This window comes from Diabrotica undecimpunctata, chromosome 9 (assembly GCF_040954645.1).
Source record: "Diabrotica undecimpunctata isolate CICGRU chromosome 9, icDiaUnde3, whole genome shotgun sequence".
In the NCBI taxonomy this organism is placed as follows: domain Eukaryota; kingdom Metazoa; phylum Arthropoda; class Insecta; order Coleoptera; family Chrysomelidae; genus Diabrotica; species Diabrotica undecimpunctata.
In genome coordinates, this window is record NC_092811.1 from 109,053,544 (window position 1) to 109,079,678 (window position 26,135).

The 26,135-nt window shown below is 32.9% G+C and overlaps 1 protein-coding gene across 1 annotated transcript; it reads right to left on the reverse strand.

The window, feature by feature from the left end:
- Positions 1-4,292: 4,292 nt before the first annotated feature.
- On the reverse strand, positions 4,293-26,051 carry MCPH1 (Microcephalin). Its single transcript, XM_072543983.1, has 5 exons — positions 25,354-26,051; positions 25,133-25,297; positions 20,102-22,861; positions 10,123-10,200; positions 4,293-4,827 (listed from the first exon to the last, which is right to left on the reverse strand). Exons 1-5 carry the CDS (start codon positions 25,918-25,920, stop codon positions 4,519-4,521), a joined length of 3,879 nt encoding a protein of 1,292 aa, XP_072400084.1. The 5' UTR covers positions 25,921-26,051; the 3' UTR covers positions 4,293-4,518.
- Between the last annotated feature and the right edge of the window lie 84 nt (positions 26,052-26,135).

Below are 26,135 nucleotides of genomic sequence, written 5' to 3' on the forward strand. Positions count from 1 at the left end.
ATAACATTACAGTTGCTCATAAATGGCACAATCTTTTAAAAAAAGATTTGTACAAAACTAAAAACAAAAACCCTTTAATTAAAGAAATCGCATGTTGTATATGAAATTCCCCGCTAGAATTGCGATGGGGTATATATTGGACAAACCAGTCAACTACTTAACTAAAGAATACGTTCTCACAAATATGACAAAAAAAAACTAAAAACTCAACCGCCCTCATAAAGCATGATAACGAAAAGAAAAATAAATTTGATTTTAACAAAATCAAGATCCTAAAAAGTAAACATAGCAGGAAAAAGAGGGAGTTAATAGACTCTATAGAAATATAAAAAAAATAATAATGCAATAAATGATAAAAATATGTCAAAAATTGAAACAAGATATATTTTAATTTACATAATTTAAAATACTCAAATAGATAATCTCAGCACGCATAGGATGTTGAAATAATTGATGTTTAAATGATAAACCAACATCAACAAACAACATCTTAAATTTTAAAATACATTTTACATGTAGTGACTAGTGGGTCTATACTATGCTTTTATTATTATTTTAATTGTGATGTTTAATTGTATACTTGTTAGCAACTAACTTTTACATGTTTGGTAAGTCAAAAGTTTACCTTTTAAACCTTATTGTGTATTTTGATAAACTGTTTTTTAGTCAATATTATTTCTTGAATATCTATAAAAAAGGAGACAAAATATCAGAAATACAGAAATACCAGGGAGGTTTTGGATCAGGAAGAACAATTACTGATCAAATAAGTATGTTAAAATTAATACAAAATAATAGCTACGAATAAAATTTAGGATTGCATAATGCTGTTTATCGATTTTAAACAAGCATATGTCTCTCTAAATCGAATGATGCTATATGAGACCATGAAAACATCAGAAATACTAGAAAAGCTTATAACACTAGTGAGAATGGCGCTTAGGAACACGATGAATAGGGTAACAATGGAATGAAGCTTTTCAAGGCAGTTCACAGTGAATAGAGGTTTAAAACAAGGGGATCCGCTATCAACGAATTTATTTCACCTAGTATTAGAACAAACCGTAAGAAGATCAAATATAAGCACAAACAGGACTATTTTCAATAGCAGGAAACAGTGCATAGCGTACGCGGACGATGTGGTGATACTAGCGAGAACAAAAAGCATTTAGAAAAAGTTTTCCAGAAATTTGAAGAAGAAGCGAAAAATACGGATTAATAATAAACCCAACAAAAACGCAATATATGGAAATGAGAGGAGACATAACAAATATATCAAAATGAAAGGAGCAGTGACTGTCTATAATTTTGAAAAGGTGTCAGAATTTGAATACTTAGGAGTACCGATAAAGAACACGGGAAAAGAAGAAAAAGAGATTGACAAAAGATTAATGAAGGGAAGCAGAGCGATAGGGTCACTAAATACATTACTGAAAGCATAAAATGTGTCAAGAACAACTAAACTGCTAGACAGTAATCAGACCCACAGTGATGTATGCCAGTGAAACGTGGATTATGAACCAGCAGGAAGAAAAGAAAGTTGAGATCTGGCAAAGAAAGGTGCTCAGGAAAACCTTCGGAGGAATAAAGACGGCAGAGGATATTTGGAGAAGACGAACGAATAAAGAAATAATGAGGATGTATGGAAAACCAGCAATTACGGCAAAAATACGAGCCCAAAGAGCTAGTGCTTGGTCACATTATATGAATGCCAGAGAATCGAAATAAAACAATACTGAAGGAGGGGGAAATGGGGAAAAAAAGAAGATTGGAAGCAGTAAAGCAAGACTTGTCAGAAATGGGCGTGAGAAAGCAAGGAACCGAAAAAAATGGAGGGAAATAACCAAGATTTTAGAAGTCAGGAGCTTACAAGGCCTGTAGCGCTGTTATATATATATATATATATATATATATATATATATATATATAATATATATATATATATATATATATATATATATATATATATATATATATATATATATATATATATATATATATATATATATATAGTAGACTTCCGTAAGTTCGGCCTCGGTTAGTACGGTCTCCGCTTGGTCCGGCCGGCTCTCTGAGCATGATTCTCGCATTTGGCGAGCAGGCAGCAAGTCTTAAATCGTTTAGAGTATTGTATTCTTTGACAATAACTGTTTCGCGTCGTGCATTAAACTATTTTTAAACTGAGTAAAACGCGTAAACGTAAGTACAAGTAAATGGAACAGAAACTACAAGCTCTGGAAAGATTGGACAAAGAAAAATCCGTGCAAAGTATTTGCAGGACTTTAAACATTGGCAACGACTGGCGACGCAATAGAAAAACTATCGAAGGATTTTGTACACAAATTGAAACGGAAAAAGTTTTACAAAAGCGTTTCACACTGAGAAAAGCAAAACACGAATTGGTGGAAGGTGCTCTGTGGTCGTGGTTCGTTCAAGAACGAAGACGAGGAACGCCGTCAAGTGGACTAATCCCAAAAGAGAAGACTAAGATCTTCCACTCAAAGCTTTAACCAGAAGAGGCGTTTTCGGCTAGTGAGGGATGGCTCTTCCGATGAAAAAGGAGTCCATTTTATTGGTGTTTGTGGTGAGATGTCAGCAGGCCAAACAGCGGCCACCAATATTTCTGCAAAATTTTTAAAAATTAGTTATCAAAACTTGAGCTCAGAGCAAATATACAACATCGACGAAACTGGGTTAAATTTTAAACTTCTGCCCAGAAAAGCCTTTGCCACCCCGCAAGAAACATCTGCTGCAGGGTTTAAAGCCAGCAAAGAGAAGATAACGGTTGCCTTATGTCCAAATGCATCGGGGACCAACAAAATACACCTATTTGTCATTGGCACAGCAGCAAAACCAAGAGCATTTAAGAACATAAACACGAAAACTCTCCCAGTGTATTATCGGTCGCAGAAATCAACATGGACCGATACATATTTGTTCAGGGAATGGTTTGTGTGTGAATTTGTTCAGAAAGTGAAAAAAGCATTTGACAAAATCAAAACTGCCCATCAAAGCACTTCTATTTCTTGACAACGCACCTACTCACCAGAAAGGTTTTCAGTGTGATGATAAAAAAGAAATTAAACTGCTGTTCCTGCCACCCAACGTAACCAGTCTTCAACAGCCAATGGACCAAGGGGTCATTGAGTGCTTCAAGAAAAAGTATCGCCGAAAACTGCTTGCTGAAGTTCTTTCCAGACTGGAGGCTGATAACAACTTAGACCTCTTAAAAGTACTGACTGAAGTTAGTTAATATGAAGGATGTTGTGTACATGTCGGGCAAGGCATACGAAGAAATACCACTGTCGAAGTTTGTAAAGACTTAGAAAAAACTTGGGCCAAATATAGAAGATAAGATTGACCAAGCTAACACAACAGCAGATAAGCGAAACCACATTCTTGTTAACGAACCTGATGACAATGCAGCTATATTGCACGACCTTAAGCAACTACGGAACTGTGGCACCATTGTGGGGGAAGATGTTTTGGAGTGGATCAATTTTGAAAAGGAGCTACACAACGAGGTTTTGAACAACGACGAAATAGCCGAGTTTGTCATTCGCCAAGAAAATGAGACGGATGCCGACGGAGATGCTCCTGAGAGTGAAGAGGAAGATGAAGAAGAAAATAAAGGCAAATAGCTGAAGGCACAGCAGCTGGCAGCTAGCTACATCGAACAGCAAAAAGAAGCAACTGCCATCGATGTAATGATTATTAAAAAGTGGCGTGACTTTGCACATAAAAAATCATTACAAATGACAATTCAGAAAAAAAAAACTGATTTTTTAAAAGTGTTAGGACAAGAGGCCAAACCACCAATTCACAATAATATTTTAAAATTTTATTAGGCCTAGAGTTCTGTAAGTATTGTTTTGTAGTATTTTTGTAACCTTCTGCCTTTTCATATGTGTTAAATATATGTCACGAGTATTTTTCTTTGTTATATTCTACTTAATGTGCAAATGTTTTGTTTTTGCTAGATCCTTCATCATCCCATATGATGCATGTGTTTAAGTTTCCCATATGATGCAGCCTTAATTGGACCATCATCATCAGATATTAAATTTTTTCGGTCATAAACGCGGTTTGTGAAAAAATATTAATTTTATGTTAAAATTTTTGACAAATCGCCTATATGAATGAAATAATTTAATATTTGATGATCGTATTTTAGGTTTTCAAATATGCAGAATTTTGTATAAATATGGGGCCGACTTAATTGGACACTCTCTATATATAATTAAAGAAACCTGCAACAGTAGAAGAGGTAAAACAAATACTCTTAATAGATATGCCATAAAATAAGATATATTTAATGGTATATAAAAACTATTAGTTTAATTATAGATAACTACGAATAGAGTAAATAAATAAAAAAAACATTTATAAAAACACACTTTGTGAATTACCGTTTCCTGTAAAAATGCTCGGTACACCGAACAATGTTTTCGGCAATTATATAATATTCGACTTACAAGTTTCTTCTTCTAAATGAAAAACTAGACAAATCACAGTTGATTAAACTGCACAACTTTTTCTATTAGACGGAATAAGATATTTTTTGAAAGGCAGTTTTTTGTTTTGACTTATACTGTCCAGGACCCAAGCTTCACTGACACAAACGCCACCTTCATTCTTAGCATATTCTCCTACGACTACGGAAGCATTGCGGGGAATTGTTGTGGTTTTTCCTTTGCATAAGCTAATAAGCTCACGGATATCGGAACATCTGGGAATACTTCCTTTGGCGACATATATTGGACCACAATTTTGAAAGATGTCCATCGTATAAGTGGGGCCGAAGGCTTGCCGCTGTAAGCGATTTTTCTAAAAATAAGAATAGTTATTATTATTATGTTTAAGGTAAGTACTATTACCGTCTAGAATGCTAAAAAATAACACACTTTTAACAATTTTTGAAGCGAAGCTTCTATATTGGCGTTGTATTACTTTTTTTTCTACGGTAAAATGTTGAGGCGAGTGTCACCGAACTAGCGCCACAAAACGGCGTCGTCACGGGTAAAATCCATATTATTGTTTTGAATTAAATTATTTTTGTACGCAGTTGATTAAGATTAATGCTATATCAGACAATTAAAGACAAGAAGAACTGTTATATTAGTTGCATTACTCATTTTTTTAAAAATATTATTTATTCTCAATATATTATAACTACTTTACCATACTTACATGTAAATAGTGATTTTTCTGCTTATTAACACGTTCGCGGGCAAAGCATATGCCGCTTTATGTACAGGGACAGAGCGGAATATCCCGTCCAAATTCTGAGAGTGTTGTAGACTCATAGCGGCGATTGCCGTTTAAAGTGTATATCACTTTCCGTAGCGGCCCGTTTACTGTCCCAGTAGAAGTAATAAAAATACGAAAAATATTTTTACTGCGGCATGTGAAGAGTATAACCTAACCTTCAATTTATTTCTATTTTGGTATTAGATGCAGTGAAAATTGTGTTTTTGTGGTAATAAAAATTGTTGAATTGCTTGGTAAGGATTTGCTATTAATTAATTGTGTTATAAATAATATCCATATATTGAATGAAATAAAATAAAGTAATATGTAAATATATTAATATATTATATATTAATAAAGTAATATGTTTCTTTGTTGTCGGGATATAAGGTTAGAACTACGCCTGAGAATGCTTCGATGTTACGTGTTCTCTACTCTTCTTTATGGCTTAGAAACGTGGACACTAAAACAAGTCCATCTGAATAAGTTGGCCGCCTTTGAATTTTGGTGTTACAGAAGAATCCTACGAATATCATGGATTCAAAGAATGTCAAACGTGGAAGTAACTAGAAGGATAGGAAATGAGGCGGAAATAATATTAACTATCAAAAGACGAAAACTTGAGTACTTAGGACGTGTGGACGTATGTGATGAGGGCAAAAATACGCATTATTACAACTTATTATGGAAGGCAAAATCCGAAGAAAGCGAAATGTGGGAAGACGAAGAATATCCTGGCTTAAGAACTTAAGGGAATGGTTTGAATGCAGTAGTACAGAACTTTTTAGAGCGGCAGTCAACAGAGTCCGCATAGCGATGATGATTTCCAACCTTCGATAGAAGATGGAACTTAAAGAAGAAGAAGTAAATATATAGTTTTTCAGGTTGTAGCAATAACCAAAAATGCTTTTAAACATGTTGTTTGAGAAGTAGTTCTTAAATCTAAATTTTATAAGCTCTAAATAAAACATTGCTGTATTTGAATTTATTCTTATTGTAATTTTCTTTTTCAGTGCAATGGATTCCAAAGAGGAAAGAAGGCTACTACAGTTATTGGAAGAAATAAGTACAGACGAATATGACAAGTCTAATACGGATGATTTTAGTAACGATAAGGATATCGTAGATTTTAATGCTAGTACTGAGAGTAGTAGTGAAGAGGAAATAGTGAATTCTAGTGGCGTAGCTGAGAGAGTTGATTTTAGTGATCATGGAGATCAGGAACCTGATTTTATTCATGAAGATTAAGCAAATGATTCTGAATGGAAAGAAGATACTGATGATATCCAGAGTTTCATTTTGATGACAGCAAAACCGGTATCCAAATTGAATTTGCAAATATATCACCCACTCCTGTAGAAATTTTGAAAAGACTATGGGATCAGGATGTAACAAATCTGATTACATATTCAATGAATGTTTACGCTGACCTACTACGAACAACTAATCGTCCTCACAGAAAAAATTATAGATATGCAAATATAAAAGAAATATCAAGAGAAGAAACTAAACAGTTCCTTGCTATCTGTATATTACAAGGTCAAGTAAAATATCCATCAATTCGGAAAATGTTTAGTATGGATCCTTTGTACTACAATCCTGTTTTTCATTGCTCACTATCTGGAAGATGATTTTAACAAATCTTAAGGTGCTTTAAGATTTGTTCTTGTGGGTCACCAAGATAAGCTAATAAAAGTGAGACCATTAATGGAGAAATTGTTGAATAATTTTAGAAGCGCAACCATCTCCAACGAAAATTTATCCCTAGCCGAATCACTTTTGCTTTTTCGTGGACGACTCAGCTTTAGACAATATATAAAAGTCAAGAAAGCTAAATATGGCATAAAATTTTATTTTGTCTCCACAAATGATGGCTACGTGCAGAATCTAAATATTTACTGTGGAAAAACTGAAGAAGACAGAGGTGTTTCTAAACTTCAATCATTGGTATTTACTTTGTTGGATCCGTACCTTGATAAAGGTCATCATATTTTTATGGATAACTCTATTATAACAGTTATGAGCTCTCTAGTAAGCTTCTGATAAGAAAAACTCATACTACTGGTACACTACGACGTAATCGTAAAAGTAATCCAACTGATATCACCAAAGCAAAATTTAAAAAAAAGGGGAACATATATGGAAAATACGTGGAAATGTCTATGTATCTAATTGGGAGGATAGACGAGAGGTCTTATGTATTACTACTAAATACCATCCTAAGCTGATAAAGGTTTTAAATAAATATCGCCAAGAAAAAATCAAGCCTGAAGAAATTTCTTAATATAACAATAACATGTCTGGTGTGGACCGTAACGACCAGATGATATCATATTATTCTTCTCCACGAAAAAGTATACGATGGTATAATAAAGTAATGTTTCACTTATTATATCTTACCATATGTAACTCTTGCTATATTTCTAAGAATTTCGACAGGAATAAGACTTTTCTTCAATTCCGTGAAGAACTGATTAAATCATACCTTGGAGTAGCCCCAACAGTAAAAGATGCAAGGCGTTTAATAAGGGCAGGTGCAATTAGAGGGGGAAAAAGGAAGCACGTAGTTCATGTACCCGAAGTAGATGTCCGTCAGTTTGAGGTTATGCATTTTCTCCAAAAAATTCCAAGCCAAAGGGATCCAAACAAAACTCACCACATGAGATATCAGTATTGTTTATCCCATGTTTATATACAAAACTTGTTCAAAAAGACCAGCCTTGTGTGTTGACCTGTGCTTGGAAAAATTTCATATGCGTAATAATAATTAGAATTACAGTTTATCTATCTATCTATCTATACAAGGATTTTTACAGCTGTCGCCGCCTTCCTTCTTTCAGCCAACGTCTCCAGTCCTTTCTGTTCTGCCATTCTCCATCTCTAAGGTCTCGTCTTTCCATGGCCTCGTCCACTTCATCTTTCTCCATGATCTTCGGGGTCTACCTCTTTTCCTCCTTCCTATTGGGCTCCAATCCGAAATCTTTGCTATCCACCTTGTATGATCTGTTCTTCTCACATGTCCATGCCAAATTAAACGTTTTTCTTCGATCTAGCTGAGTATGTCTTGTTCTACTGCCATTCTTCGTTTTATCTCCTCATTTCTGATGCGATCCATTTTTGTCACTCTGCACTTCTTCTCATGAACTCCATTTCAGTCGCTGTGATTTTGGACCTGTTTCGTTTATTTATTACCCAATTTTCTGCTCCATAGGTCATTATACTGCGTACCAAGGTGTTATAAATTCTCTTCTTTGTATTTCTGGTAATCTGTCTATCCCACAGTACCCCGCTCATTTTTGTTTAATACATGTTCTTGTCTGTGCTAATCTGCGGGTTATCTCTTGCTCGATGGTTCCATTTTTTGAGAGTATGAATCCTAAATATTTGAATTTGTCAGTGCCGTTAATTTCCAAGTTTCTCACTGATTCTTGCTCTGTTGTTAAATATTCGGTGTTTTCTAGATTTATTTCCAGTCCATTTTTTGTGTATTCCTTTTCTAATTTTCGGAGCATATAGCACAGATCTTCTTCATCTTGAGCCGTTACCACTTGGTCATCTGCAAAGCTTAATGTGTACAAGAAGTTGTCCCGGATTGGTATTCCCATCCCTTCACATTTCCTTTTCCATGGTTTTACTATTTGTTCGAGGAATATCTTGAACAGTGTCGGAGATGTAGAGCATCCCTGCAGTAAGTCTTTTGTGGTCTTAAATTCGTTGGAGTATTTATTGCCGGTTTTAACTCTTACCTTGTTGTTGTAAAGGTTTTTTACGGCTTCTATTAACCTCTGAGTTATTCCGATTTTTTTCATCGTGTTCCATAGTTGTTTTCTGGGAACCGTGTCATATGCCTTTTTTAAATCTATAAATGCCATGTGTACTGGTCTATTTTTTGCCATTTTTTTTTTCAATTAATTGTTGGAATGTATAAATCTATGCAAGATCTTCCTGCCGTGAACCCCGCCCGATCTTCTCCGATTTTATTTAAGATAGATTTTTCTAGTTTTTCTTTCAGTATTTTTCCATATAGCCTGCCTATACATGCTATCACACTGATGCCTCTGTAGTTCCCGCATTTCTTCTTATCTCCCTTTTTATGTATCGAGGTTATATATGCTTTGGACCATTCTTCTGGTATTTCGTTCAGGTTTATAGTGTTAGTGAACATTTCGTGTACAATTCTGCGTAGTTTGTCCGTTCCGTACTTAATTAGTTCATTAACGATTCCTCCTAGTCCCCCTGATTTTTTTGTTCTTTAAAGTCTTTATAGCATTCTTTACTTCGATTAATGTTATCTCAATCTGTTCTTCATTCTGATTTTGTTGTTGTTCCTGTTCTGTGTGAGTTTATGTATGAGTTATACTGTATTTTCATGATAAAGGTATATTCAAAAATATGTCTACATCATTATTCTTTATGTGTTTCTTATTGAGCGGCATATGCTGCTCTTGTCCTTACTATTGTTTTATTTTAATATAAGGGACAAAGCTTACTTTTTTTTGACCAAAAATCGCTTTGTGAGATATAAGACCATTACCAATAGTTCTGTTTCAACAGTATTTAATGTATTTTTCATTAAAAACCATATGTAGTTTTGTTTATTACTGTCCGCGAACGTGTTAAAATTGTAGAGGCATAATATGTAACTACGTTATAATATTTTGATTCTCATATGATTATATGAAAATAAATAATTTTTTCAAAATGAGTAATTAAACTGATATAACAGTTCTTCTTATGGATTAACTGTCTGGTATACAAATAACCTTAATCAACTGCGTACAAAATATATTTCATTCAAACAATATGGATTTTAAATATAAGAAGTGTTGTGTCTTTTACGCAAGGTTTACAAAATGATTAACAATAACTTACTTCCACAGCAGCAGAGAAGTTGGTTTCTTCAAAATCTTCTTCAGGCAACCATTTTCCGCTTTCTAATGATTTAAACAACTAAAAAAAAATGAATTATATTACACATGCTTATATATAAATAATTAATGTAGAGTATATTTCATTATTATTGATAATAGACTCGGACAATAGACTTCTCACCAGATTTTTTTACTTATATTTCAACTATCCGACCAATACACAAGTTATAACGAATGTTTACTACTTTTTTAAGTTCCTCAAAAATATTAAGCTGCAAATAAGTTAGACAAGGAGTAAAAAAGTAAGTAGTAAGTATGATAGAAATAGTAAAAAGCTTTCAGTTCTATACGTAATAAATATGATAAATAAATATGAATTATGGATATTATTGACTCTTATATAAAAACATAGTTTTTTGACAAATATAAGTGAACAAAATTAATATCTGATGAGTGTATTCTAGGTATTAGATCATTCAAAACTTTTTATAAAGAATAACCTTTTTTCATAAAGTAAAAATAAAAAAGCTTCCCATAATATACCATATATTTATAGTGGGTAATCAAATTATTAGTCACCTAGTAAAATTCAATTTTTTTTGGTGCATATTGAGCTGGACAATAAATAGTTTGGCAACAGTGGCAACACAGCAGGCGTGACAATACGTGACTCATTGTTTGTCAGTGCTCTCTAGCCTTGCTTGCAACTCGTGTGCATATTATTTTGTATTCTTGGTGTTTAGAGTTATAATAAATAGTTTCCATTGCTCTCTAGTGATATTCTGACAGCCGTACCATTTTTTTGTAATTTCCATTGCATGTTCGTTACAACAGTGGTACCAGAACATCATTGGAAAAGACATCTCACCAAGGAAAATAGCGAAAATATAAACTTTATTATTGAACTATCACTTCAACAGAAAAATGGCGTCAACTTAAAGGCTCAAGGGCAACTGTATGCTGTATAAAGAACAAACTTGACGAAAATTTGGATTTGACCCCACAGCACAAATAAAAATGTGGTCGAAAAACATTACAACGCCATGAGTTGAAAGAAAAATTCGAGATGTTGTCTTGGCAAACAGAAAACAACCTCAAAGGATTTTAACGAAAATGATGCAGGAGTCTGGCATCAATATACCAAAAAAAGGCTTCAAAGATCATAAAGATTGGACCATTGATGATTGGAATCAGGTAAATAATATTACTTAACATTGTTTTTCTTTTATGTAGTTTAAAGTTGATCAATTTGTCCATGATTCAAAATAGTAATGCTATTCCAGGTTTGTTTTTCGGACGAATCTACTGTGCAGATCCTTATGGATAGACCTGAATTTGTGAGGAGAAGACATGGGGAAAATACAAAGCGGAATGTATTGTAAGGGCAGTAAAGCAACCCCTGAGCATCATGATGTGGTCTATTATAAGCAGTTAAGGAACTGGTAGAGTCTACATTGTCGAATGAACAATGCGGCAGGACCAGTAATTGAGAGTACTGCAAATAAAAATGCTTCTCCGGGTCCAGGAGTGGTTCCCGAATAAGAGTTTCGCGTTTATGCATGACTCGTCGCTTTGTTACTTGGCAAAAACTGTTACAAAATTCCTTACTGACAACCAGATAAAGGTGGTCGACTGGCAATTCGCCAGATCTGAACCCAATAGAAAATCTTTGGAAGCTGATAAAGAAAGAAATTTCTAATGAAATTATAACCACAAAGCGTCAATTGATCGAGCCACAGAATACACCACCCACAAACGAAGGGCTTTTCACAAACCAAATTTCTCTGCTCATGTGCGAATCCGCCATGTTCTAAATAGTATATCTGTCAACCTACAAAAACTGAAGTTTGTTTACAATTTCCGTACATATCGAGATTGTATATATTATTAATTTGTAAAATTTTCGTGTTGAGAAGTGTCAAAAAGAATAATACTGTTATACATATTTTTGTAATAAACTCATTGTGATGACTGATGAAAGGAGGATTCTCCTGTGTTGTTCGTGGATGTCAGTCTAGATCTGGTGAAGAAATAAGTCTCTTTTCAATACCGAGAGATCGTAGCAGGTAAACAAATTAAATTTGAAATTCAAACGCGTTACAAAAATTTTGTGAACATTTTTATTTTAGTTTAGTACACTTTTTTCTAAAGCTGAATTATGGCTAAAAGTAGCAAATAGGAAAGATTTACTTTTAAGCATGTGAATGAATGGCATAAAAATTATAAAATGTGCGAGCAACGTTTTCAACCACAATACATATGTCGAATGGAAACGAAAGAAAGAAATTATTTATGCAAACGCAGAGGAACCATTAAAGAAAGTCATAAGGCTCGAAGGTAGGTACAGTTTATTTATTCACAATTATAGTGCCACATTATACGTCATATAAAAATCAGTATCTACTTATATAAGTTGTTTGTTGTTTATCATAATAAAGGGTGATTCATTTAGAGATACTTTTTTCAACAAGAAAAAACAATGAAAAAAATAAATTTTATTTGAAAATATTTATTATCATACAAAAGAACCATTCTTTACAGTTACTTCTTAAAGATAATTTCTTTTAAATGTTGGCCATGACTATGATTAAGTTGGTTCATTCTGAAGTTCCAATTCTCGATGACTCGTTCCAGCATTTCGATTGGTATTTCACCAATGACTCGAGTAATATTGGCCTCCAATCCCTCAATCGTATCTGGTTTTTTCATGTAGATTTTGGACATTAGGTAGTCCCAAAAGAAAGGGTCTAGAGGTGAGATGTCACAGGATCTAGGCGGCCAATCCACTGGTCCAAAGCCTGAAATAATTTGTTCACCGAATCGTTCTCGCAGTAAAGCCATGCTTTCACGGGTTGTATGTTAAGTGGCGCCATCTTGTTAAAAAAAATATCGCCGAGACTACAAGCTTCAATTTCAGGTACCAAATAGTCCGTTGTCATGGCACGATAACGGTCTCCATTCACAGTAACATTCTGGCCGGCCTCTGTTTTAAAGAAATATGGACCAACGATTCCACCAGCCCATAAACCACACCAAACAGTTGTTTTTTCAGAGTATAATGACAACTCTTGAACCTCTTTGGGTTGTTCATCACCTCAAATATGGCCATTTTGTTTATTTACGTACCCGTTAGGCCAAAAATGGGCCTCATCTGAAAACAAAATTTTTCTCGAAAACAGTGGATCTTCTGAAAGCTTATCAAGAGCCCATCGACTGAAACGGTGACGACTCGGAAGGTCGGTCGGCTTCAGCTCTTGCACTAATTGAATTTTGTATGCTTTTAAACCAAGATCCTTACGTAAAATACGTCAAGCATGACGTATGACAAGCCTAACTGTTAAGAACGGCGACGAATCGATTGTTTTTTTATTTTCGAGTATCCGTTACCGCCACTATATTTTCTTCACTACGTGCTGAATGTGATCTGTTTGGTCGCGTGCTATTCAATAATGAAAACTGTGTTTCAAACTTACTAATTGTTAAGCGAATTGTACGTTCCGTAGGCCGATTATGTGGACCATAAATTGCTCTAAGAGCACAAAACGCATTCCTCACAGAACTCCCATTTTAAAAATACAACTTAATTATTTCTAGACGCTTTGCCAGGCTAAGTCGTTCCATCATGAATTGTCAAACAATACTGAACAAAAGCAAAATGTCAGTTTGTCAATATTCATGCACAATCTCCAATCAAATCTTCACCAAAAAAGTACCTCTAAATGAATTACCCTTTAGAAACAGGATCTAGAATTGTGAAATTTAATGATCTTTTATCAGCCTTAACCCTTTTGTAAGAACATATCTTATGTTTACATACTGAGTAATATTTATGTTGTGGTTTTAGGTACAACTGAAATAGATAATGTTATGCAGCCAGTTGCCATTGACAATAAAACTGTTGCTAAAGATAGTATACCTGATACTTTGATGGAAGAGTTTCTGGAACAGGTAATTTTATTTATGGCTCCTGCAACTGTATTATGCATTCAACTAATCACTAATAAGTATTGACATATCTACTTTAAATGTTTGTATGTTATTTGGTCATTAAATATATTTTTACATTTCAGATGTTGATGTTAATACGCAAGTGTCTACCAGTCCCCATACTCCAGTATATTCACAAACAGCTACAACGTAAATCCCACTAAGTTTTATTTATTTATTTATTTCAACGGTAGAACCATTTACAATAAAATACAAGAAATAGTAAAAAGTTATCTGGTAGTACACCAATAAAATCCAAAATGAGTTTGAAAATCAAAACTTTATGTGCGAATGTTAATAAAGCATGCACATTCTCCAAAAAGAAGAAGGAAGATAATAAAATTTATTTAAATTAATTGTTGTACAACGAGAATCAATTTTCGTGCCAATGCTTTTTAAAAGCATTCATTTTTTTCTAATCCTGAGAAAACTAATAAATATTTTTGAACAATTTAAAGACAGAATGAAAGATTACACTATTACCGAGGGCCGAAAGTCTCTTTAGTAGTTTGTGCTACTTTGGTAGCTCTACTTCAGTGAGTTTTTATGTTTATTTAGTATTCAGTATGCTTATTTCTTGTAAATCTATATTATAATGTAAGCTTCCTAAATAAACATTATTAGTATTAATTACAATAAATTACTATTATTATTATTGTGTTTAATTACAACTTTTTACCCTTCCCTACCATAAATGTGATATATCCAGGCGAATTAAATTTAGTACAGTACAACCAGAAGTTTCAGAAACCTCAGATGCACAGAAAGAAATCGATGGGGTATACAGTTATTTTAGCCGCAGCTGCAGAGTTTCCACATGCAGCGAAAATATCGTGGTGTTGGAGGTCAATAGATATTCACATTCAAAGAAATTCCTCAAATGGGAAACAAAAAAAGTCAGCAACCTAAGACAAAATTGAAGAGAAATTTCAAAAATATAATTCTGGATTGATAAGTAAAACGGACTTTGGTCAAAAATATCGATTTTGACAAGTTTTTTAGTACCTTAAAAATCGATAAAAAGTAGATTAAAAAAGTAGAAATAGAAATCGACTGATTTTTATCTCTATTTTGAAATTCAATCGGTTTTTTAACGTACTAAAATACTTTCAGCATGTTAATTTGTTTGTTTAAAAAAAAAACAAAATCGATATTTTTGGCTTAAGACCTTTCTACTTACCAATACAGAATTGATATATGGGTTATATTAAATCTAACCATTGATTATAAAACACCCATAGATACCTCACTCTTAGGTAAAAACGAATTCAGTGTTAAACTCCGCCCACTTACACCTCTTGGCCCCTCACGCCTAAGTACTACCTGACTGTATGGTGGCGACATTATTGAAATATTTGCCAAGATTGAAAAATAAATTTGAGTTGCCTGTTCCGGCCATTGTCTAGTGCAATAGACGACAATATAAGGATGGCATTCAGCATTTTCACAAATAATTTTAACGTGCTTGTAATTTATATTATTGAATTTCGATTTTACTTCAGAAAAAACGCTAAAAATTGATTAATGAAAACAGTAGAGGTTTTATAAAAATTATTTATTTATCAATACAATACAAAAAAAAACAAAATATAAAATACATAATAAAATTAGCAGTGATAAATTACATCTCATTTAAATTACTTTTTTGTAACTTTTCAAACAAATTAATTTCCAGAATTGATGCAAACTAAAATATTTCAAGCTAATATACAGAATTTATTTGAAGATTTAGTTTATTCACTCAAGGTAAAATATTGCAAAACCTCCTAATTTTGAAGCGGTAATTTGCGGTAATTTGTGAAGCGGTAACGATTAATTTGAATTAAATGCTAATTGGGGCTGATTTTTCCGAGTTTTTTGACCAAAAACAGGGACCAACTTTATTTTGAGCGTAACGCTTACTTTTGATGCTAGAAACTTATTAAAAAACAAAAATGAATATTTTTTTGAAAACTTTAAAAAAGTTGTACTGAGGTATCCCCAAAAAGTGTACCATTTTTTGGTTATTTCACGTTGAAATATTCACTTTGAAATTTGACAGATATGAACCTATTTTTCGTTGGTTACAACTTTGCTTCTACTGGGTCTAGAGAGTTCATACATATACCATTTTTTTTTCCCTTTTTTAGAAGCTATATTTTTGCTGAAAACGCTTTTTTTTCGATAAAATACATACTTAGTTTTTGAATTATTTGCACAGAACCATTTAAAAAGTTTGTTTTTTTTTGTGTTAAAAAATGAACATATTTACTCGCAAATAACTCGAAAAGTATTAACTTAGTGAAAAAATTCTATGACAAAAGTTGCTTGGAATTACTTTTCTTCTTTCGTATGTTTTCTATATGTATGCCTTCGATAGGAGAAGGAACTTCGACAAGAAGAAGAGGATATAAATTTTGTTCTGATAGTAACATTGTACTACAAAAAATTGACAATTTATCTATAAATGGCAATATAGAAGTCAATTATATTCTGTGCAAAATAAGAAATTGTATAGAGGTGAACTAAAATCAATATGATCTACTGTTCGATCGCATACTTTTTATATTTAAAAATTTTCTGAGGACTTTCTGGAATTACGTCATCGAGGTTTTAAAAGCAAATAGTGGCGAGTACCAAATGCAATCGATTTTAAGTTTGACAAAATACCACAAATTACCAACGTTAAAAATGAATCATGTAAGTACATATCTTGATAAGATGAGAGGGAATTTCCAACATATAAATAGTTGAGGGCCATCTGTCTAGGAACAATAGGTAAAAGCTGATAAACGGACAGGATTAGAAAGTTTAAAACATCACTAATTAGATCATATTTCAAAACAAAGTAAATAAGTATATTTGAATGTTACTTCTTTTCAAACTAAGATTGTAAAATTAAAATTTTAGAAAAAAAAATATTTAATATTTCTTTTTCTCAAGAAGTACTTTCGTTATTGACAATATCGAAACATTTTATTATTAAAAGTCGAGAACAATTAAAAACCACGTTCATATTTATATGAAAGTGCTATAAAAATGAAGGTATATTACTCTTTTTTAGCAAACTTGGTATAAGACTTGTCCACTGAAAGCCGTGTAGACAGTCAATATTATTTCTCTCTTTCTGATTTTCAAAAACTTTAATTTTTTTAAAATATTCTAAACCTGCTTTTAAGTTTTCAGTTGACTTGCTTAAAGTTGACATTGGCTTTCTGTTTGGATTACTATCACTACAATATTTGTTGTTAAGACCATCAAAAATATTATTTATAATTTTCAAAAATATGGCAGTATGAGGAACCGTTTTGGTGTGTAACTGTCCTACAGCTATTGCTGTTGATATTGCTGAGGCAACTGAGTTGGAAAAAATTTGTACTGCTAACTTTACACGCATTTTTTAAAAATTATTAGGGTTTATATGAACGTCTGTTATTTTCAACAGGCATTGTGCTCTCACATTGGTTCTATAGATATTGTATGTGTATTCAATATCTTGCCACGATATTTGTTTAGAATCGGCAAAAAACGTCAACTTTTTATTAAGAAAATTATTTCTTAAACTCTTTAATAAGTGGGGTGTATCAAACACAGTGATATTTCTATTACAGGCTGATGCTTACATGCTTAAATAAAGCTATATTATTAGATGCTTGATCACACACTAACACTTTTGGTATATACCCAATATTTTGTAATTTGGAAACAACTTCAACTACAATGTTTTTTAAGTTGTCGCTATGTATTGGACCAACTATAACAAAATAACAAATCGGCATCTTCCAGTTATGTAGTAAGCCGCGCATAATGAAAACCAAACCTGTGTCGGCAAGTTTGTTTGTGCTTCCTAAAGCACCTTAATCTTAAAACCCTTCTATAATATCATCTAATTTATTGTACTCCAATTGTTTTTTCAAAGAAATTTCATCAAACATTAACACACAAATTTTTTCCCACTCATCCATTGTCTCTGCTTCTTTCTTCAACTTGTCAATTAAGGAAGTATTTAAACCAGTTCTTAATTTTATAACACGCAACCAAGTTTGAATTGTTTTTACTGAAGGTAATATAAAGTTAAGAGATCTAATTAAAAATTTGTAACAACTAGGAGACTTATAATAAATGGCCAGAGTTCTGGCCATTTATTATAAGTTTTCATTATATTATTCTGGCCATTTCAATCTTTTTCATTGCGACTCCATTTTGAACGAGTTTTGTGTGAAAACTGCATATTAACAAAGTGTGCAGGTATTTGCTTTTATTTTCTAACAGTATCTGTAACTTCTTCTGTTCTTCTACAAAGCTGACTGTTCTTCTGACGGCACTTCTTCTTTAAAGCATTTACTTGATACTCCAATTTTTTACCTTCTCCGTCAATTCAGTTTCAAGTTTTGTGGGCAAATTAATTTCAAAACTGGAAATATCACTGAGACTACAACTTGATCACTTAGGCGATGGAGGTGACCTAACCATACAATCGCCACTTGTAGATCTTTTACGTTTCGTTCCGCAATAAACGTATGTAGAGCATACTGGTGATGTATCACCTAAAATAGGTAATCATTGAAATGTATGTGTAATTTTAATTAAAGCAAAACAAGCATCTCCATTATTTCTGGAGTGATGCTAACAACGCATTCATATTTAAAAAAGTCTCTTTTGATTTAATTGTATAAAAAATATATAAATCACTCAATATCAACTGATTTTATACAAAATATATTTTAATAGTATTATTCTCATTGACAAAGCGCATTAGGCAAACATAAAAATATTTCTAAAGTTGAATACTCACCTAAATAAGTTGCTAACTGTGTAAATTTTGGAGGAACAGCATTTTTCCTTAATAACTTTCTTTGGCCACTTTGGTAAATATGTTCCACTGCAAAATGATGCTGGCAAATTACCCTCTGTTTCAGGTCACTGATATCTATCAATATAATATCAATATTCCCGCAGTTTTTTTGCCAAATTTTTGTGCGCTCTACGTCTTTCAGGGGAAATTTAAAGAAAGATATATTACTATTTGTTCCATCGTTTCTTTCAAAACATCCCGCGTAAACACACTTATGAGTTACAGAGGTCATTTTATCTAAAATGTCCTTTTTTTATAAAATTCCGCTATAACTTGTCATAACACTTGTCACAGATAATACACCTATAGGGTAAGTTCGGCCCTGACATTACTCCTACCTCCTCGCAAGTCAGAGAGAGAATGAGAAATCTCAATACGTTTTTCGAGTAACGCCATCTAGTTGTTTATACGTCTTTCGGTTACCACGAGGTGAGCTATCTAGTGGGTGTTTTATAATCAATGATCTAACAGAAAAAAAATACAATTCATACAAAATAGATCTACTTAAGAAAATAATTACTTTGTTTCTCAGTGTAACTATAACTTTACTACTGTTTTGAACTACTTCCCTATTACTTTTCTTAGTGTACTAAGTAGTACAACTGTCATTCTCCCTCCGATATTTCTGTCCTATGAACATCATAGGTCCCGACAAAGCTTTCGCTTCTTGTTGGGTGGTGTATTCTGTGATTGGGTGCTTAATAGCAGTATGGCACAGGAGGGGAACAACTCAACAAAATTGCCAGAAAGTGCGCCAAGACGTTGCCAGGCAGTCATTACTGTAAATGGTGACACTACCAAGTATTAGGTTTAAGGCAAAATTTTAACTCTTTTCATGTAATTACTCGTTTCTTTTTTAATATTTTTAAACTGTATAAGGTTCTAAATCACAGTAAAATATAATTAAGCCAAAAACATGTTTTATAGCTCAATTACATACCATTATTAAACAAAAAGGAAAAAATTTTATGGGGTGGCTCTAATAATTTGATCACCCACTGTATATCTACTTAATACTATTTAATAGTTTCTATTAGAATTAACCCATACACTTACACTGGACTATTGCAATTCATTAGTAGAATAAGTTTAGGTTTTTCATTTTAGTAATTTTGGACGAACATATTTATACACAAGCTCTAATAATATAAAAACTTACCCATTCCTTCTTTAAAACCCAACATCCTCTGGTAATGGCTCTCAACATATTAATAGTCCTCTTAGGCTCACCGGCAACCAAATGTGTTGTTTTACTGGACACTTCATCTTCAACATCAAATCGCCCTAGTTTCTTGACAATCTGCATGAACACTTGAACATCTTCTTTGTGCATCTTGGTACATACGATACTGGGCTGAACGGGTTTGTCGATTTTTAACTTTTTTTTGGCACTTTGAGTTAACGACTGAAATTCTTGTGTACTTCTTCTGCTTCTGACAGAAGTAGATGGAGTGCTTTTCAAAGTCAGATCACGTTTTTGTTGAGTTCTGGGTGTTTTACTTATTTTTTGTGACTGTTCTTTTAATTTTATCCTTGTAGATAACCTTCGGTCATTGACATTTATTTTTTTGTTATCAGAATTAGAGTTGTCAATAACAGAAGATTTGGTACTGTCTTTTGGTGGACCCATAATTTTATTTTTGTTTAAGAGCTCATTTAAAAGGTCAACCTGTTCATCGTCGTCACTATTAAATTGTGGTTTATCATCATTTTTCTTTTTGTTTTTAATAGGTTTGGACTCCACTTTTTGCTGGTTTGGATTTATAATGTTTTCAATCTCTAAGTTGTTTTTATCTAGAATATTTTTCATTTTTTGGGAAACAATAATAGGTTTTACAAACACACCAGGATCCTCTAATTTTTTAGCTTGTCTTTTTTCTTGTCTATCTTGATTGTCATCTATACATATTTCTTGAAGAGCGTTAGGACTATATAACTTCCTAAATCTTCTTTTTGGTTTAGAATCAGGTGAAAAAGTTGTGTCGATATCATTTACATCTGTTGAACTCATTGTTCTCCGTAAGATTTTTTTATCACCTCTTTTCGGTTTAACAACAGAAGAACTGATAGTCTTTCTTCTTGTACTAGCTTTATCAGGAGGTGACGTTTTAACTTTCTTTGCAGGACTACTTTTGTCATTAGCGGAAACCTTTTCCGTAGATGCATCTGAAGGTGCTGAAGTTTTTCGACGATTTGCTTTTGCTTTACGTTCATTAGATTCAGTTTCTTGTGATTTTAATATAGGGCCAATTGTTTGCCTTTTATTTTGTTTTACTACTCGTTTTTCTCTTTTCTTGATGTTAGAGTCATCTATGACTTGAGCACTAGCTCTCTGCCGAATATTTTCTTTTACTTCACCTCCACCCACAGTAGCTCTTGTATTTCTTAATTTATTAGTTCCTTTAGGGTTTTCTATTTCATGAACAATATCTTCATCTGATGTTTCAAACTCCTTTTCCAATGTGCGGGCCACGTTTTTAATATTTGCTTGCAGGGTTTTGGATTTCTCTACCTTTTTACTGGAAAGTTCTATCTGATTTTCTGGTTTATCCTTAGTAACTGCAGTAGTGGCGGCTAAGGTTTTTCTCTTATTTGTTCGAGATTTTTTTACTTCATCAAAACCTTTGTCAACTGCTTTATCTTTATCTTTATGAAATAAGTCTTGTGTAATTTTGTTAATTTCCTCTTCATCGATACTCTCTTTTTCTTTTTGAATTCGTTTTTTTCTAAGAGTAACATGCTCGAAAGAAATACTTTTTGCTTTATCACTAGGGGTGTTTTTATTTTGAATCTCTTCTGCCTTTTCTTTATCATAAAAAGGATCCTTATCTTTATGATTTGATGTATTATTTTCCAATTCCCCCGATTTATCAGCCATTAGTGAACTGTTTTGTAAAGTTTTTAAAATATTGTTTACTACATTTGTTTGTAGTGGGCTAAAAGATGTTTTGCAAGATTCAAAACTTTTCTTACTAGTGGAGCTATTATTTTTTGAGTCTGATATTCGAAGAGAAGACATGTTGGTACTAGAAGACTTTTCTGTGGGCTTGCAAATTGTTTGTGCTACTGAACTATTTGTTTCTGTAATAAGATCTAGAGAACTTCCTTTTCCTTTATTAGATTTTGTTATTTGTGCTACTGAACTATTTGTTTCTGTAATAAGATCTAGAGCATTTCCTTTTCCTTTATTAGATTTTGTTATATCTGGTGTACCATGGCTAATATTTTTACTAAAAATATGAAGGCTTCTTGGTGTCAAAGTTTTTGATTCTTCAGGTGTTAGCTCATCGCCTTTGTTAAAAATTCTACAGCTTCTTGGAGTTCTGACTCTAGATTTGGATGATTGGAGTTCATTTATCCTTCCAGGTGTAACAATATTATCATCATCTAAATTATTCAGAAGTGCTGTTCTTCTCCTATAGATATCATCATCATTAACTTCTTCATTCCTTGGAGTTTTTGAAACGCTCTTACTAATCTGTTGTGTTTGTAGAGTATACACTTCTGGAGAACTGTCAGGAGATTGAAATTGGAGATGAAGTGGGCTCTTTTTTAGTTCAGTTAATTCCATATCTTCGTTATTATTGCTGGTTTTTGACAACACTTCACCATATTTGACAGGAGTATTTGTTACACAATCTTCAAATAAATCACTACTTCTGTCCACTATATCCCCATCTATAAGAGGTCCTAAATCAGATTCATCATCTGTAATATCTGCATCTGGAGTCAGGTTAATTCTGGAAGGACCAGCTTGTAAAGATCTTCTCGTAAAGGAGTTTACTTCTTTTCCAGCTGGAGTCATGACTATTGTTCTTCTTCTATCGATAAGAGTTTTGGCAGAGGGCAATGGTGTACCTGCTTGAATACTGCGTTGAAATTCTTCATGGATGATGTCTTCATAATCTTTTTGCATTTGCTGTAAAGAATTTTTAGTTTTAATATGACAATAATTTTTAATAATTCTAATTCATTATAAGAATTATAGGAAAGAAGAAGCTGGTGTTTGTATACATAGTTCATATGAGATTTGCAGAAACGCCAAAATAATTTCAAAAACAAAAACTTAAATTAGAAAAATAAAAAAAAATAGTTTAAATGAATCTTGACAGCAATCCATATCACATAATTTTATAAATCTCCTTTGTGTGAGCTGCACATGTGAACTACAATACAGTTATATGTCGCTCGTGGATTAAATATTAATTTAAATTTAAAGAATACTCCTAATAAGTTAATTGACCAAAATTATGATGGCGTCATTGTCATGTCAGGCGAAATTAATGCAGTTCAAGGAATAATTCGATGTTCTATTCTGTATACTCATTTTATCTATTGTTATGCACACCAATTCAATTTAATTGTCTCAAAGGCAGTTTCTGAGCATAAAAAAGTAAAAGTCTTTTTGCTAACTTAGCTGGGTTTTTGATCGAATACTCGTTGGACATTCAACAGCCAAGCTGTAATAATCATCGTCAGTCACATAGAGGATCTCATGTAATGTTTTGAGAAAATCATTGAAAAGTAATGAGATACTCAAACCGTTCAACAAGTTTCGGGTTTGCTTACGTTATTGAAAGAAGAAATGTTTTTATAATGGCTTAATTTCTTTGATAACATTACGCTGCATGTTGAGATTGTTTATAATCAACTACAAATGAGACCTGTAGACCCTGAAAAAATTCAAATATTTATACAAGAAATTAAAAATCAAATTCAAATGATCAGAGATAAGATAATAATTGACGACACTAATCCAAGCTCTTCGGCTGGAAAAAAGGAACAAACCCAGAAAAATAACAACGTGACAGCGAAGGAAATTTGTGATCTAATAAGGGTCACTATTATTTCCTGAATACAACCTTACTTTTCCCGATGAAAAGCTGAAGATTGCTTTGAAACATTATCCATTTGTAGATGCAACCAAATCAAAATCTGAGTTATGTGTACTATTCGCTAGGACTAAATTTGGAACAGCGATTGGTCTTGTGTCATTGCTAGAGGTCTTTATTGAAAACAATATTACATATTTGTTTTTAGAGTCCATAAAATTAATTAACATAGCATGCATAACTCCTATGACAATAGTAGAAGCAGAACTCAACAGTAGAAGCAGAACTCTTTCAACTCTAAAGAGGATAAAAACATTTCTGCAGAATACTATGCCAGAAAAATGACTCAATGCCCTAGCGATGCTATCCATTGAAAAACAATTAATATCCAACTACCACAAATTTAATGAACTCGTCATCGACCATTTTGCAAGCCAGAAAACATGTCACATTGAACGTAATTATAAATCCTGTGTCTAAAATACAATATAAGACAATTTTTTATATTGAAGTGGTGCTTGGAAGTATTGTGACCTTATATCTACTAATAAACCAGTACTATTCACTAGAATCCTTACATACAGGGATAACTTTGCTGTGAAAATGTAGCTAGCAATATTTATCTTTTACTAACATTTTTTGGTTGTTCATAATTTCGTATTTGCCACTCAAAATAATAGTGCTTCAATAATAATTTTACTCAGGAGCCTCCACTGAGTAGCATAATACACTAGGCTACAGCAATTAAGGTAGACAGGACATGTGGTCCGGATGCATGAGAACATAATCTCCAGAAAATTACTAAACTGAAGAATGCACTGAAAAAAAAAACATTAAAAAAAGATGGGAGGATGAAGTAGATGATGATGCCAAAAACCTCCGAAAACATGTTCATGAAAAAGAATAGCAGTAGATGCAAGCCTTTGAAGAATTTTACTGAAGAAGGCCAAGGCCTGACTTGGGCTATAGTGACACAGTCCAATAGTCAGAGAGTTGACCCCTAAAAATCATATGAACAAGCTGAATTTTGCAGAGCATATTAATTTTGGGACCCCAAAAAAGATGAAAAAAAGTTTACCACTCTTATCCCTGCGCTTCCCCCTAAAACCGCCCTGATAGGAGGGTAAAAACTCAAAAAAATCGAATTACCAAGAATCTAGGAAAATAAAAAATTCCATTAGGGTTATGAAAGACTTAAAACCATCAGGTAAAAGACAGGAATAATACATAACTCAACTCAACTCATAATGGGTTCTTTCTAGATAAAAGGGTATTTTAAATAAAAAAGTTACAGCTTCTGCAGAAGCTTTTTTTATCATGATAAACTCCAGTACAGCAACAAACAAAAGTATACTTACTGAACAAAGGGCAGATACATTATGATCATAGGCCTCAGTACCAATGGCAGGATAATTTTTCTCAGATACCTTCATACAGCTAGATTTGCATGCTTCAAGCCATAAAACTGACACTAAGTGAACCTTCAGTAGGTTTGCTTTTTGATAAGTGGTAAATGAACCATCCTAAAATAGATTTAGTTAGTTCCCTAGTATAATATAAACATTAAACTAAAACTTACTTTAAAAATTACATGTGTAACATCTTTTGTAATTTTCTCTCTGATCACAGCACCCATTGATTGTAAATGGGCTTTTACAGCGTCTGAACGATCTTTAGTACCGGTCTTAACCTCGACAAAAGCTATTACACCATCCAATATTTTATCATAGCTAACTGGTGATGGTACACTAGATGCCACAGACTGTCTAGATGTAGGTCTACTATTATTGCTACCATTTTCAGAGTTATCTGATGACTGGGCATTCTTCATCTGCTCTAATGCCCTTCGCCTTAATAATGCAGTTGGACTCTCACAGGGCCTTTTCATTGTTTTAAGCAATGGACTAGATGGGTGCTTTTTCGCAAGTTCTTTCTTATATGCTTCAATTTTATCTTTCTCTGAAGTTATAAGATTAATTATTAAATTTCGTTTTACTGGATCCTTCATTAGTTGTGAAAATAGTTCATCATTAAACACCAAACCTGTGTTTAAATTATCTGTTGCCCTTGCATTATTATTTTCCTTTTTATCTTTTTTCTTTGTTGGTTGAGGTGTTAAATAACCTTTGCTAACTTTCGGTTTCATTATTAACTTCGTTTAAAACATATAAATATACAAAGCAAACTCTTCAGTTTTAATTATCAAATCAAACTTTCAAAACTAATGTATATAAATATCAGAGTAAATATTGACATTTGACAGTGACAGAAGCTTCATATGGGGATTATGGGGAAAATAATTTTTTCTGCTTTGTCTAAAATTGAGAACTGTCTAATTGTCTATCTGTCCCGCTCAAAGAA

Coding starts and splice junctions, on each gene's coding strand:
- MCPH1 (XM_072543983.1), bottom strand. CDS start 25,920: ATGAAACCGAAAGTTAGCAAAGGTTATTTAACACCTCAACCAACAAAG. Junction 10,201..20,101: donor GGGTTTTAAAGAAGGAATGG/GTAAGTTTTTAT, acceptor ATTTTTTTTTAG/TTGTTTAAATCATTAGAAAG. Junction 4,828..10,122: donor ACTTCTCTGCTGCTGTGGAA/GTAAGTTATTGT, acceptor TCTTATTTTTAG/AAAAATCGCTTACAGCGGCA.